The sequence below is a fragment of the Brienomyrus brachyistius genome, chromosome 12 (genome assembly GCF_023856365.1).
Source record: "Brienomyrus brachyistius isolate T26 chromosome 12, BBRACH_0.4, whole genome shotgun sequence".
Taxonomy (NCBI): Eukaryota; Metazoa; Chordata; class Actinopteri; order Osteoglossiformes; family Mormyridae; genus Brienomyrus; species Brienomyrus brachyistius.
This window is the reverse complement of record NC_064544.1, coordinates 10092708-10108611: the sequence shown is the minus strand read 5'-3', so window position 1 is coordinate 10108611 and position 15904 is coordinate 10092708. Positions and strand designations below refer to the sequence as shown.

The following is a 15904-nucleotide window of genomic DNA, read 5'->3' as shown; positions in this document are numbered from 1 at the left end:
CATAGTAGCCTTTTATACAATATTATTCGAGCCCATCAAGTAAAGTGTTACCATTTAATTATATCTGTCGCTCTATTCGGAGTAATACACATGTGATTTAAGCTTCAAGAATTACGTTTCTGTTGAGGTTGTGAGTATAAAACGTGATTTTATTCTCAATACTGAATTACACGAAACACGTTCTCATGCCGAATACGTCCAGAAAAAGAATGTCTTTCTTTGCCTGCTAAACGATGCCATCTATTGTAGTGCTTAGGAATCGTTTTCAATCTTACAAATTGCCGATAAAGCAAAACTGCACATTAAACTCATATAACTGAAATAAAACACAAAGCCCACGAAAATACTTTTCTGATCTGAGCACAAAGAAATTTAAGCATAATAGATGGAGATCTTTTTCAGAAACCTTTAACTGGTCTTTGTTTTGTTTTAAAAAATCATCTGAGAGCCAGAAATGCTTTCATCTAAGCTATAATTCTTTTCCTAGGTGAGGTGCATCGTTTTTAGAACCTCTTGCTGCATCAGATATATTTGTTTGGGCTGTTATAGTCAACTCTGTTTTCTCTATTCAGCCAAAAGAGAGTAAAGTCAACAAATGCCAGATGCATATCAGGTAGCAAAGTACCATCACACATTTTAGGTGAAATGTAGTGAAGAATGTTCTGATTTTGATAAACATGGACAACAAGGAGTTTTTACACTCAGGTGAAATTTAGGATTTTTTAAATATGCATCCGTCCATCCATCCCTCCCTCCCTCTATCTTCCAATTGTTTATTTAGTACAGGCTCACATTACCTAGCCAGGCACAAGGAAAACGATCATTATCATTACGAAGACAGATTATTTAGGTAAGAAATGTCCTTCTCTGTCTGCACACTTTTTAACTGGGACAGCAGCTGCACATATTTATTAGCAGATGGTGTGAATCTGGTGGCAGAGTGTCACATGCCTTCTGGTTGTGGATTTGAATCCCACCTTTGCATTGTGTGGGTGCAGAATTGTGCTTCCTCTGGGTTTCTCCAACAGAACCAAAGAACCGAAGTTAAGTAGCATCTCTAATTCTCTAAACTGCAGGGAAATTGCAGGTTACGCATGCATGTGCTGTGTGATTAGCATCCTGTTCAGGGTGGACCACTGTTTGGTGCTGTACACTGAGCAGGATGGGCTGAAGGCCACCTCAGGACCCTTACCTGGATAAATGACTGGAAGCTGAAGGATGGATCAAAAATAAATTATTCCAGTTAATGACCTGCATGTTAGACATGTAACAAAATCAACCACTGTCGATTGAAAAACATGGATCTAGGAAAGTTATTGGTCACTCTGTATCCTAACATAGTTGCTTCAAAGTGATTTCAATTAAGTTTATCACAATTATCAAATGCAGTACAGTAACCAAAAACTGTAGCAAATGGTGGTGCAGGGGAATCAAGTAGTCATTGATTGAAACATTCATACAGTACTTCGTGGAAGGCGTAACAGGAGGAAAACGTTAGAAATTAAGACGGTAATATTTAAGTGAAAGTTGATTTCAGATGGTGATGTATGATCAGTGGCATAGATAACTAACACATGGACACACGAACGAAAATATTTGGGAATTTGAACTATTTTTGGACTTCGGAGGGAAAGCAGAGTAGCAAGAGGATGCTCAAAATGACACAAGGAAAACATGAAAATTCCAAAACACAAAACTGGGTAAAGAATCAAAACGATAGCGTTTATGGCGAAGCACAGATATAATTCATGCCCGTAGAGACACCTCTTATTTACGGTTCACTGAGCACCGCACTCGTAAGTCAATAAATGTACTCTCACCATATACTCACGCTACTATTTGCGATTTCTCTTCCTTCTAAAAAAACATTTTGCCATACTTTTATAGGCAAATATTTGTGAGCTTTCGCTTTTTCTTATCTGAAATATGTTCTATTTAATATAGATTATGCATGAACGAAAAATGATTAATATATAACGCAATAAGAAAATAATACCATCAATTATATTATCATATAAGAATAATAAACTGGAAAACTTTGTTTCTGACCCTCCAATAGATGGCAGGCTTCACCTTCAATTTCATTCTTAGAAAATATTTTCAAAAAAATCAAAAGCGTCTATGAGATTTGACGAATAACGTCATTATTGCTTGCTATTGGATCAAAGCAAATTGTGATTAACAGTGTACGACGATGTGAAGACACCCACCATTAGTCATGTACTTTTTACACCATGACAATGAGTTTAAATTTACATTCCGTATTATCACAAATATTATTGTGGTACCAAATTAGCGTGAATGTACTTATACCTACAGTATAACACCAAAGCGGTCTCTTTTCCAGTTCATATGGATTAACAGCATTTTCTATAAAGCCACTTCTATTGATTTACACCTATTCTTAAACTGAAATTAGTCCATGGTCTCACATGTGTGTGTATTCTAGTCTTTTTTTCCTGTGATGATTTTCCACGTATGCGTTTCTTATGCTTAAAATAGCATGATTTTTTTAAAGTCGATAATGGCGGGAACAAGTCAAAAATAAAACACGGCGAATGAAAATCAAAAGCTATTAAGCGGCATTATACAGGAAAGGCGACTTGACTTAACTGATGACGGGGTGCAGCCCCTGAAGGGCCAGTGAGTCGGGGGCGAGGTTCTGAGTTGGGGCGTGGCTCAGGGTTATACGACGTCCAATTTATCCAATCAACAGCGAAGTCCGACTCTTCCTTGCGGGCTACCAACCAATCAACGGTCAGGAGAGGGAGGGCTTTCGTTTCGTGAGGAGTCAGTGCAGCAACCGGGCTGGAGTGGAAGGAAGTGAATTATTTGTCGGATTGATGTGACTTCGGTGTTTATGAGGCTCTCTCGGTAACGTTTTATTACGTAACCGGCGTCCGTTAACGCAGCGGCTTGCTCAGGTGTGCGCGCGGGACGCCGCGAGAGCCAGCAGGCGCAACCGTCTCTCAAAGCTGTGGAAGTGCAGCGGTGCCGCCTTTATCGAGCTCGCTGATATTGCCGGTCCAGTGTGGTGCGGGTTAAGGTGGGCCTTGCCCGGATATTTGACGGCCGAGTGAAAAAAACCCAAGATTTATTAGGGCAAGAATCAAGAAAACGACGAAGCAAAACAAAAAAAGCCAGCCGTCTTCTTTTACCTGGTGCATCCGAATAAGACTTTTAACACTGTCACGCACTTCCTCAGCCTAAATGGGTGAGTAGCAGTCGTACTGTCAAAAGGCATTTATTCAGCTGGTGGCGAGTTACTATCAGTGTTTGTCACAAACTAGATTTCGCCCTGCCAGCCGGTCCTTCAGCACCATGCCCTAGCTAAACAAGCTTAGATGATGGAGGTAGCGAGCTCCCCCCGAATAGGTGGGGTGCCACAGTATCTATTCGTGTTTTCTTGCTCACAGCATCCTATTATGTAACCAGACTGGTGTTACTGATGCGTTTGCACGATCGCGGCCGCTGAAAAAAGACACCGGACTTGCATTTATTGTAACTGACTGTATTTTCTGAAAGATAGACGCCAGGCGTGTATTTGTGTAGGGTTTCATATTTTACAGACCTGTCGCCCTTCTAGCTGCGAGTGTCCACTAAGAAGCTGAATGTCGACGCGATTTTTAAAAGTCTTTGATGATAACGTTAACCTGTCCCCCATGAAGGAGGCGCCCTGTGCTGTCTCATATGGCTCTTATGCAATCCACGTGTAATCATTTTTTCCCCAACCCCTCCCTGAAAGCAGAGACTTATGGCAACGGTTAAATGCAGCCCTTGAACTGACATCAGCCGTTATTAATTGACCAGTTAACTTCATATAACACCTTATAGGTAGATAATGGGATGAATTATAATATATTTATTTGCATAGTGATGATAGCACTGATCTTTTTAACACGCAGAACATGTGTATACTTGGTGTATTCAACCTGAATGACTAATGCATTGTTTGATGTTTCTAAAAATGCCTTAGTTTTTATTTATTTTTATTTTTTACCCAAAGTGGTATGATTTTGCTAGGTGGTGTCAGAGTATGGTGCTCACTGGAGCCTTTGACTGGCATTGGCACATGCTTGGTGACTAGGAGGTGAACTCCCTAGTCTTGTGTCAACCGGAGAAGGCTTGCCATAGCAAGATAATGTCGCACATGGCGACCACCAGGCAGTTGAAGAAAGGCAGGGCATTTCTAGAAAGGAGGTCGGACAAGTCGCACACCCTGTACACACACGCGCTTACAGTCCAGGACTCTCTTCTCTGTTTGCATAGACAACAGTATGGGGAAAAATGTCACTGAATGGGTATCTTTTAAAATAGGGCCACCATAACTGAAGTAATGAGTGACATTGGGTGTCCAGACAGCAGTGGGCTCAGTTATCAAATCAGCCCCTATAAAATCCTCTAAGACCCCATAGCATTCAAAGAATGTCCAGGATGATCCTGCATCGTCTCTTGCTGTCTGTGTCAGAGCTCGGGATGTGCCGTCAGGCTCTCTCGCCTCGTCTTCATCTACAGACGCTCGTTTAAAAGACCTCCGCCTATGGATGAGATGGCTTTCGCTTTAGTTTCCCTGCCTGAATGGTGGCACCTCTCTGAGAGCTGCCTTGTGTCTGTGACAGAATAAAGCCATTTTAAGCTTGAATTTCACAGGGCTTTGGAAGCATGGCTTACAGTAACCCTAAGGCATGGGTAATTTCTCTGTCTGAAGGAACAGAAGCGCAAAAGGAGACCACCACCCTGCATATGTCCATGGATGTATTTACTTTTAAGCTTAGTAATTATCTTCAGATTGCAGGAATGCGGGATCTGTTAAATAATGACTCATTTTGAAGGGGCGTCTTGTAAATTTCTGATTTTTGCTGTATCACTAGTGTGATCTTCCAAAACGTGGGCAGCTTTTTACCATGCTGAAGTTCCAGACAGCTCTGTCCCCTGCTCTGTCATCATTTTGGCCTAAAATCCCAGACCCCCCCCTAGCTTGACTCTTGATTCCATCCACTGGTGGGCGGAATGAATGGGAGATGAAGTTGCAAAAAACAGAGATTGGCTTGAACTTGGAAGGGTGAATAGTCCTCTGTTCAAGGCATTAGGCAAACCAGCCCAGAGCAGTGGAGTAGCTGCAATTATCTTGTCTTGGCTTTGGGTGGCACTGTATTTTTTAGCCATTAGGCATTTATATTACATCCTGATCGGATGGTGAAGTCGTCAGATTCACTTACTGGTACATATGTCAAGCTGTAATATAAATGATGTGGTTATAGTTTTTGTCTCCTGAGAGTAAAGCCTGTACTGACTGGATGAGATGAGTTGTCATGCACCCCCAAGGGATTCATTCTCCTCCTCACTGTCTATGCTGGAATGGGTAGATAGGGGAATATTTCAAGTTGCACTGCACCCTCTCACCCAGTGAGACAGCAGTTGGCCCTGTGATTAAGGCATCAGATCACACTTGGCGTTTCCCTGAGGTTGACCTCCGTGAAGAAAACGATGATGTTGGTTGGTATTTAAAAAGCTTCTCCTGGTTGAAGATTTGTGCCTGTTCCGGCTGCAGGTCAGCTTCATTTTGGCGCACTGTGTGTTCATGAGCAGCTTAGGGTCTGGGAGCTTTTTCAGGAGGATAGCAGGTTTCATGGCAGCTCCCCCCTCACCCCCCCTTTCCTGCCGCCTGCTTCAGATGTCAGCTGCCATGGCTTGCCGGGGCCTGGACTGCGTGCTGTGGCGAGCATGAATATTTCAGGGCCTTTTCTATATAGTCCTGAACAGCCTTCATGCAAGGTCTTGCTCTTCCGCAGTCTGCGTGCTCTCCTGTATGTTCTGCGGTTCCTCGTTGTGCTCCATGAGCATGTCTGGATGTAGGAACTTGTGTTTCTTCACACATGTTCACACATGGAATCTGCAGCCGCGTGACGCATCTGCCACCCGCCACGCCGAGAGAACTCGCAGGGCGGGGTCAGAGGTCACGTAGAAGCCATGATTACAGGTGAAGTAGTTGGACTTGGAAACCGGAGAACAAGCGGTCAGTCCGCTAGCTGTCATATGTCAGGGACATACGGCACGGTTCCTGGAGAGCTGAGAACTCATCAATGACAGGGTTTGTTTGGTGGCCCCGTGTGTCTGGGTCATGCGTTGATGTACTTTTAAGGAATATGTTTGCAGATTCGGCAACCTCTGTCTTACACACAAAGACACGCGCACGCACAGACCCGCGCCTCGGTGTCTGCCGTGATTCATTGCATGCCGTCAGAGGGCCTCGCCGAACCCCCGGGTAGCATGGAGCAGAACGGCACTGCAGGCCAGAGGCACCAGCTGTCGCCTTTGGGATGAGCCGCCCGTGGGTGTGTACCCGCGGCAAGTGGCATTCTTTTGTTTGGAGGAAACTCGCGGGGTCTCGTGGGGTGGGGGTGTGAGGGGCGGTTAGAACAAACAGACAGACGCCAGGCTCTGCCTGGCTTTGCCGACACCTTGTAAGGAGTGGCTGAGCGCGCTCATTCTGAGGCCTTCTTTTACGGTGGTGGTGGTCCTGTCCTGCACGACCGCTCTGCGTCCGCCACCTTCTGCCACTGATCCAATCCTGCGTCTCATGACCTCACACAGCCCAACGGGATTGGCCGAAACTTACAGCCCCCAGGACCCTCACCCAGTCCGGTCATTAGTCTTAACTGGTGAGTCGTTATAGATATTTCAACAGGGCTGTTAATTAGAATGAGCTTATTTGGTAAATGGGTCATATGATGACTGCGTGCGATGTTACATTTATAGTTTTAGGCTTAAATTGGGGTTGGTAGGAGGGGGTCACTGCATGCGTGAAATGAAGCAGCACTTTCTCTGTTCTAGAAAGTTCTATCGGGCTGGTTCCATATGTAGTCTGTCAGAGTAATGCCTTGTGTAATAGAAGTATAGCATATTACTCATCTCTCATTCCCTTTCTCTGATTACCTGGGAGTTGGGGGGTGTCTTTTAAGTAGGTTGAGGCATGGGGTAGCTTTTAAAGTTAATTTTCTCTTTATTCACAAGCATAGCCCCCCCGCCCCAGGAAATGGTTCTGATCCGGGAATCACGCTCCTATTCACGGTTGTTCTGTGAGACATGCACCAGCGTCAGCTTATTGGGGGAACTGGGATTTTTAAAAATTCTTTTTTGCTGCGATGGTTTGTGTGTAATGGGGTAACCTTCTGGGTCAGGTGACTAAACGGTTAGTCAGCCGCAGGCAGCTGCTCAGCATCAAATGGGTGGAATGAGACGGCCTGCTTTCGGGTGAGTGACTAGACCCCCCCCTCGCATATAAGCTGAGTTGCGGCCCAGAGTTCGGTGTAACAGCATGCCGCTACTCACAGGCCCGTTTCCCGAAATATGCCAGCATAATGTAAATGCTGCGAAGCTGCTCATGTAGCTCACTCCTCTTTTTGCCCTGATTGATATGGACGCCAGAATTATAAATGACTGAAGCAGAGCACATGGGGGACAGAATGTGGCCTTTATCTGTATTTCTACACGCTCTAATCAAACGGGTGACAGTGATCGTCCCTCCCACCCCCGTCTCGGGATAATTGTAGTTTTTAAGATGTCTGCTATTAGATACATTACAGTAGCTGGATGCTGCTTTTATGTCTCCTGTTTCCATGGTGTGTGTCAGTGAATCCAGTTCCGACTCAATTCAGGCTCGCTGTCCCCATGTTCCGGTCGGGTTCCATTTCCTTTCCCCAGTCCTAGGACACGCCATCCAGGTGGCGGTATGTCTCCTGATTACCCCAGATGTGACGTGGATATCCTGCTCTTTTCCGGAATGTTCTGTGCCGCTCTGAACAAACGAACCTGCCTTCCTGCTAATAGATGGATGGATGATGGATATATGCGTGGCTATTTACTGCCGGTGGCCGTTCCGTCCGTCTGGCAGCAGACGTGGCTAGACAGCGACGATGTCGCTCGCTTGGTTACGCTCCTGGGGTTCATGGGGTGGCGGCGGAGGCCAGCCCTGCAGGGGGGTTGAGTGTCTATGGCAAGGCCATCATCCTGTGGGGTGGGATTTATTCCTTGAAGAGTCTGCAGGACTCGTTTCGATCTCCTCCCTGCTGCTCACTTCACCCTGGCCGTGTTATTTGCACGTCGCTGTTGAAGGAGCCGGTCTTGTCTCCCCGTTCCAAGCTTTCATTAATGCGTTCTGCTGGAGCTCAGAGCTGTCCCGGTGCTGGGGCGTCTTGTTGTGTCCTCGGGTTTGCTCTGACCACCAGCTGCCATCACCACGGGGCCCAACGGCCCCAGGGTCAAGGGAACGTTGGCCGGGTGTTAATTGCTGTTTGCTCTGCAGTCCCTCTATTTTTAACAGTATTATTCCCAGTGATATTTCAGTGTTTTTCCCAAACAGGCTAAGACTGAGCCAGAAATTAATTAGCCCCCTCCCCCCTCAGGTATAGTTACTTATGACCTGTAGAAATGATTCACTGCAGTTAGTTTTCTAATTTATTATGTCATTTAAGTGTATGCCTCAGAGTAAAATATAATGAGTGAATATTCTTTGTACTAGTTTTGATATTACTGAGGCCTGTATGCCAAAGCAGGATTTCTTGCTTGGCTGGATAACTCGTCGGATTTAAGGTAGTCTGGGTGAGATGTAAGGGAATAAAGAAGAAGTTCATTTAAATTGGGGGATCTTAAATCCGACAAATTATCCGGTTAAACTAGAAGTCCTGCTTTGTGATACAAACCCCTGGTTTTTACCCAGGTAACATACTCCTTGATAGCCACTTGAATTATTGAAATTCTGTGAATTTCACTGTGCGTCTGTACAACTTGCAGGGCTATATAGTCTCGTTTGTCTTTCTACACCCACTGTCATTCATCATGTAGCTGTTCAGCCTCCTCTCTGTGTTTACATCCCTTTGCCTCTGACCTCTGACCCTTCGACTTATCAGTCTCCTCTTTGTACCTCCACAGCGGATAACCTGTGCCAAGCCCTCAAGCAACTGAAGCTGGCGTCTTCGTCCAACGGCGCCGGCGAGAGCGTGGAAGGCTGCCTGGACTGCCTGCTGAAAGCACTGGCTCACAACAGTAAGTGTGACCCCTGGCTGTCCACCGGGGCTGTGGTGCAACCCCCACCCGCGAGAGTCCGGAAGATTCTGTCCGCCCGGCTTCTGTGCACCGTGCATTTGGGAGGCGTGCAATACCAAGGCTTTCTCTGCGCAGTTCCTCTACCTCCCTGCTTCTTCCTTTGCATAATGTTTTAAAATGCTAAGCATTCATTAGTGAAGTATTTCTTGGCTGCTTAGTGTTAGATAGGGAGCCATTTATGGTAATGGAACACCCCCATCGGAAATTACACTGAACTGTACGGGAAGAAAAACCGTACGGCTCAATGAAATCAATAGTGAAGTCAGGGTGACAAGCCACGGTATGTAAACTGTAAATACAGTATCATCATAAATAACAGTGATTAGTGATTAGATAATGGTGATTACAGAGCCCCGCCCCAGTGTTCACTATGGTAGTGCTGCATTTACTGTTTGTTTAGTCTGAAGAGCTTCATTGGGATTAACTGTGCTTTATTATGGAAATATCGCTAGGTGACATTTAGCCCATAATACTCCCACATTTCTACGTGATATACAGCTTAACTCCTCTTATTTATTTAATGCCGTACCATTAGGAAATTAGCTTGTCCGGCTTAGATTAGTGGCTGCAGTAGAATTGAGTTTTACGTCAACAACTTCTTCTTGAATTAATTTCGTGCCAATCCTTGTAAATTCTCATTCAAACAGGTCACCAGAGGCCACAGCCTCTCCAGATACAACCCCCCCCCCCCCCCCGTCTCCCCATCGCTGGAAAAAGGAAAATATCACTCTTTCTCTAGCCAAATATTAATATCATATTAATCATGAACTGCTCTTCCTGTAAGATCATTAGCTATTGGTTAAATCTACAGCAGCTTCGCTTCATTGCGGCCTGTTATTGGCCGCAGTGTCCGTCAGCTCCTGCCACATACAGCAGTGGTCTCTTTAGCTTTTCTTTAGAGGGCAACGCGGCACGTGGAGCAGTTTGATTAAAAATGTGTTTACTAAAATACGACTGAAAACGATGATGGGTTGTGTGATCTGTTTTGGGAACCTGCGTTAGTGAAATAATTTCTGTGCCAGGCCAGAAGAGCGCTTTGTGGGGGGCGGTTTCCATATATCTGCACCTTGAGGAGTTCTGAGAATGGGTGTTAGTGCAGATGGTACCGCTGGGGTGATTGTAATAGCCCCTGATTTGTCTGGAATCTCGGTTCGTGTCCAGACCTAAGCAGGAACACGGGTCTGTGTACGCCGAGCTCACAAACGGCTGTGACGCCTGCTTAGAGTGAGGAGAGGCCCTCCCCCGCCATCCCTTTTCCCGAGTGGCAGAAGGACGTGCCAGGACCCGCTGGGACCCGGGAGGACTGCTTCGGGATGGTCCTGGCGGCTCTGACAGGCAGGGTGGTACATGAGGTCGGTTCCTGGCCAAACGGCGCGGAGCCGCCGACCGCGTTCCCGCCTGTGCTGCCATCCCCCGCCTCGTCGGGGGGGGGGGGGGGGGGGGGGTGACATCATCGTCAGGCTGCTGGCTGAGATGTTATGCTTTCTGGTCCTTCGAGGTTCTGTGTTGCTGGCACCGTTTATAAAGGTGCCAAACTTTTTGATTTTAGGATTTTTTCAGTGAATTAGCTAGCTATTTAAATGTAGAAATAGTCGTATAGATGGTAACATTTAAAGCTGTAAAATATGCTAACGAACGAATGCACCCGCTTAGAGTGTGACACCTGATGCTGAGCGGCCTCTGGGCCGAGATCGAGATGGGCAGATAGCGGTGGGCTTTTCGCGGGCTGATGGGCGTCCCCGATGGCTGATCGCACGCATGCCGATAAATCCCCTCCCAGTGGCACATGAGGATTCCCTCTGGATCCCAGTGTCAGCACTGAGGATGGATGGGAAAGAAAATAGGCTTGAAGATCGGCATTATCGCGAAGAGCAAATGGCTTTACTCACCGAGCCCGGGATCTCTGAGCTGGATTTTGCAGATTGATGCTGGGAGGTGTGTGTCTGTGTGTGTGTATGTGTGTGTGTGTGTGTGTCTAACAGGCCATTCCTGTGTATGTAGCCGTGAATCTGTTGTAGTTTTTTTGATATGGGGGTTCTGTGGTTGGAAAATGGGTTTGTTTCTTTACGGTTGTGAGCTTCCAGCCATGTTTAACTCATTTCCTTCCTCTCCTTGCCCTACATGCGTGCATGAACAAATGCATCTTGGATGTGACGTGGTACACATGCTCTTATATACGCCCACGGAATCACCGAAGGCCTGTTCCCCACTCCGCAGATGTGGAGACCAGCGAGAAGATTCAGGAGATGGGGATGCTCCCTCTACTGCCCCCCCTGCTGGAACCCACATGTCCCTGTGCCCCGAAAGTCGCCAATGTCATAGCCGAGATGGCGAAAAACGGTAGGTCTTGGGTTCATGGATATAGTGCTTTGTGGTGCACCATACAGTGTGAAGTTTGATGGTGGATGTGAGCCCTCCGTAAGCTGGGCTCGTTCGTCTGGCTGTGGGTCAGGTCACATGGCAACACAGGCTTATCTCGAGATCCATTGCACGTCTGCATTTCCCTCGTATTTTTTTTGCTCTCTTCACGTCTGCCATTTTGGTGAAGAGTTGATGTGGCCCCCTCGAGCTTTTCTGACGCCAGATAGGAAGGGGCTTTGCACACAGACGGCACAGGGTGAGAGGGTGAGAGCTATAGTGGCCACCACTCACTGATTGTGGCAGACTAGCTCCCTCTGTCTGTAGCGCATAAAGAAATGTGTCGAGGCTGCGCCATCGCATGTACCGTCATGACGATGGTGCCCCCTACAGGCGGCTTCAAGCGTAGGCGAGACACCCTGGTATTTACCTGAGAAGATGGCAAAACTTAAAGGAATGTTACATTTGTGACTTAATAATCATCTCTGTGTTCAAGGAGAGGAAATGAAACTGTTGATCCCCACATTAGTTATTTATTTATTTATTTATTTTAAGTATAGGAAGGTCATCGGTTCAAATCCCAGGGTTGGCTGAGTGATGTCACCATTAGGCTCTGAGCAAGGCCCTTAACCCCCAGTTGCTCCAGGGAGCGGCTGATTCTGCTTTCCCTAAAAATATGTGTCACTTTAGATAAAAGAGTCTGCTAAATAAATGAAAAGTGAGAATGGAGCGAAGTATATTGACCTGTAGTTACAATCAGTTACTTTGTCATCAGTAAAATATCTGGCTGTAAGATTGGGTAAAAAATAGTCATTTGTGTGAGCTTTGTTCAGTAAAAGCATCCATCAGTCAGTACTGCTGATAATAAAAATTATAATTTTTTTATATAATTTCTACACCGCGCACGGGGGACGAGGGGGAGACTCTGTGGCCTGGATTTCGCTGTGATTGTGGCAGATAGCAGCCGAACATTAAAGCAGTTCTTCATGCGCTGTGGGCAGTGTGGTCTTTTAACTCATCTGAACACAGCTGGGGCTCGTCTGTCTGTGCTAACTCGCCGTTCCGGCACACATACATGGTCTTCTGATCCGGTCTCCCGCTGGCGTTCTGCCTGGTCGGGTTGAGCCGGGATCAGTGCCGTTTCAATGCCCAGAGCTGGCCGCTTCGATGGCTTTTGCCCTGCGTGTGGGGACATTAACCAGGCTGAAAGTGGGGCGGACGTTCTGATACCTGAAAGCTGGCAGACAGACACGAAAAGCTCAGCCTCTAAGCATCGAGCGTCATGTTGGTGAGCCGGGGATATTTACAGATGTTTGATGTGATTGTCTTAGAAGCGTGAAGCTGGGTGATTAAGACTGGTGACTGGACAGCTGTAGCGTCAATAAATTGGACACAGCTGCCAGGCAGCGTAATGTGTGTGTGTCAGGCAGCATGAGGAGGACGTCATCTAGCAAAGGCAGGCTGCCCGTGTCATTTAAGGCACTGTCAAGCATGCTTTGGTGCCTCTTGGTCAGTGTTTGTCCCCTTCAAAAGGCACACTACAGACCACACATAGAGAGGTTCATGAGACCCGTGGAGGGCAGCATACTAAACAGGGGACCTGGACGGAGGGCTGATGGGGACAGCAAAGTGATGGAACAGCCAGTCCCTGGAACATTTGGTGTTAAAGGCCCAACAATGACGTCTCTCTGGTGACCACGGGACTTGAACCGGTGACCTTCCAGTCGTGGGCACAGATTAGAGCTGGGCAGTATGACCAAAAATTTGTATCACGGTATTTTTCAAAGTTATATTGGTTACATATTATACAACAGAATTATTTATTTATTTATTTTTTTTTTGAAGTATGACTGGCCGTTTACCACATTTTACAGGACACAATTTTTGGTTTATGTTTTTGTATTGTTTCCATATTAACTATATTATTTCATCATTAGCCATTGCGCATATCCGCTACCTGAATGATAACAGACAGCTAACGTGTTTGTTGGCTAACTGCTTGCAGATTTCCTTTTCTTAGAAGGAAAATTCATTCCCTGGTTATAATAGCAAAGGCTTTAATGGGCAAATCGTCTCGGTATATATGTAGTTGACATTCCGCATTAATACATACAGAACCCGCTCATCAGTTAGTGGAATTTATTACAAAATATATTGAACTTTATATTGTTCAATATATTGAACTTTATATTGAACTTTAGACTTGCCTTTTCTGAATGTGTTTAAAATTCTCTTGATTCTGAACTTAAAGAACAGTATCATAGTTTTATATAGATACATTTTATTCTAGGTATTTTTGGAGAGTTTGAGTTTTTGTATGTTTTAGTTTATATTAGTCATCTCTGTATGTATGTATATGAAACTTTTTTCTTATTTTTCTTATTTGTTGCCTTCTTTGTCCTGGAAAAAGAAATATTGTATCTCAATGGAACTTTCCTGGTAAAATAAAGGATAAATAAAATAAAATAAATGTTAAGGTGTGCACCAGCCAAGTTAACATTTTTGATGTGAGTTTAATAGTTCAGTGTTGCTGGAACGCGAGCTTGACTGACCTCGCGGAATTTCTCATAAAGCCCGGGACGTCGGTCTTTAAGATGCTTCGGCAAGTTTGACCTGCTGCTTGACTTCGTCGCCACAACTTTGTTGCACTGTTTGCATAGAGGCTTATCGACATCCTTAGCCTTTCCATGCTCATCTGCAAAATACAAAAAAATGTTAGTGAAATATATATTTTTTAAAAATAAATCGGCTTGCGAAGTGCCTTCAGCTGCAGCATATGCCATGTTCGGCTAGCTGGGTATGAGTGCGTTAACCAGCGCAAATCCATTCAGCGGCTATTGAGAGAGAGGAGGGCCTGCGCGATCATGAGCGTGCGTGCGTGCGTGCATGGCACTGTCGGTATCAGTAATGGTGAAAATGAGTATCTAATCAGATACTAATTTTTAATACCGATTAGTATCTGAGAATCGATTTTTGACAACCCCATCCAACTCATTCCAACTCCACATCAGCTGCATCTTCAGTTTCTGATCTTTCACGGTACATTTTTAGTGGCGCAGCAGTGAACAAGGTCACCCCTTAAACAGCTTCCAGCTGCGCCACTTTCCGAACTTGCGTAGGCTATTTAAACGGGTATCGTGGTATCAGAAAAATTCATATCGTAACAATAATAAAAAACGGTTTTCGGTATGAACCGGTATACCGCCCAGCACTAGCGGAGATCCTGATCTGCTGAGTCACATACCGCTAACCTTCACTCATTTGCACACCCACTGAGCAGAACTGCGTTGCAGGTTCCCTTATGAGAGATGCTGATGGCACATTAGCGCATAGAGATGTTTTTTTTCTTCCTGATTTCTGCTGTTCTTGCTGCTTTCGGTGGGGTCAGATAGCAGCCAGATCTGCTCTGCAATTGCAAAGTGACCGTATCGGGCAGAAAATCAAGGGGAAAAGTGGGAATCCATTCCAGTCACCGTGTAAAATGGAGAAGCAGTGGGGAGTTGGCCAGGTGGCTGGACCAGCCTCAGCTTTTCGAGTCCATTTTGCAAACGCTCTGACTCGATAACGATCAGGTTCTGGGATGAATAATTAATGGATCAATCATACCCCAGCCAATTATGTTTTCTGGGTGTTTTCTGCAAATTCTGCCACATGCATTTGTGTTTATGGACTAAATGAAAGTTGAACAATGCATTTGAGTTGGCCTATTTTGAATAAGAGTAGTGGTAGGGTATGTAGTGATGCTAGGTACTGGCCCACAATTAAACCAAGTAAATAGCTGGTCTAAATCAATGTTAATTTACAAAGCTGCCCATCAGTTTTATATCCCAGAATTTCGATGGTACATTCTTAAAGCCACGTTCCTATGGAATGTTAATATATGATCATTTATGTTTTTTTTTTAATGCACGCCTGAAGTATTAAGAACAAACTGGGATTATAATAAAGGCATCCAACTGCGAGCAGTATCACTGCATTAGCATTTATTGCTGAAAGCTTGATTTATGAAGAAGCAGGTTTCGTATTGGCTTTCTCTGGATTGATGCGTCCTCTGTTGAACTGCGGTTCTCTCACTTGCTTTCAGTGGGTGTAATATCCTGAGAGACGCAGTCGATATAAAATAAAACTGCGGCAGCACCTACTTATTCTGCATGCCGCCAGTGTGGGTCGGGTGGCCAGCCTCTCTGTGTATCACTTATTGTGTCCTCTGTCTGACCGATGTTCTCTTATTAGTACGATGATTTTCTCTTTTTCTGACGGGCCGGCTGCCAATACATTTGTCCACAGAGTTCATGCGGGGCCCCTGTGTGGACGCTGGACTGGTGCCCCCACTGGTGGAGCTGCTGCACTGTAATGATCAGGAAGTCCTGCTCCAGACGGGCCGGGCCCTGGGCAACATCTGCTATGACAGCCGTAAGTGACACCCCCAGAACCCCCCTTT

General features: G+C 45.6%; 1 protein-coding gene across 2 annotated transcripts in view; it reads left to right on the top strand.

Moving 5' to 3' along the window:
* The first annotated feature begins 2758 nt into the window (after nt 1-2758).
* rap1gds1 (RAP1, GTP-GDP dissociation stimulator 1) overlaps nt 2759-15904 on the top strand; it is a 34040-nt gene continuing 20894 nt past the window's right edge. Inside the window, exons 1-4 of one of the 2 annotated variants that reach the window (XM_048971529.1) lie at nt 2759-3214; nt 8932-9045; nt 11323-11445; nt 15751-15876. In XM_048971529.1, the coding sequence (XP_048827486.1) occupies nt 3211-3214; nt 8932-9045; nt 11323-11445; nt 15751-15876 (367 nt within the window). In that variant the 5' untranslated portion in view covers nt 2759-3210. The remainder of the gene's footprint in view (nt 3215-8931; nt 9046-11322; nt 11446-15750; nt 15877-15904) is intronic. The other variant, XM_048971530.1, reaches the window with a different exon arrangement.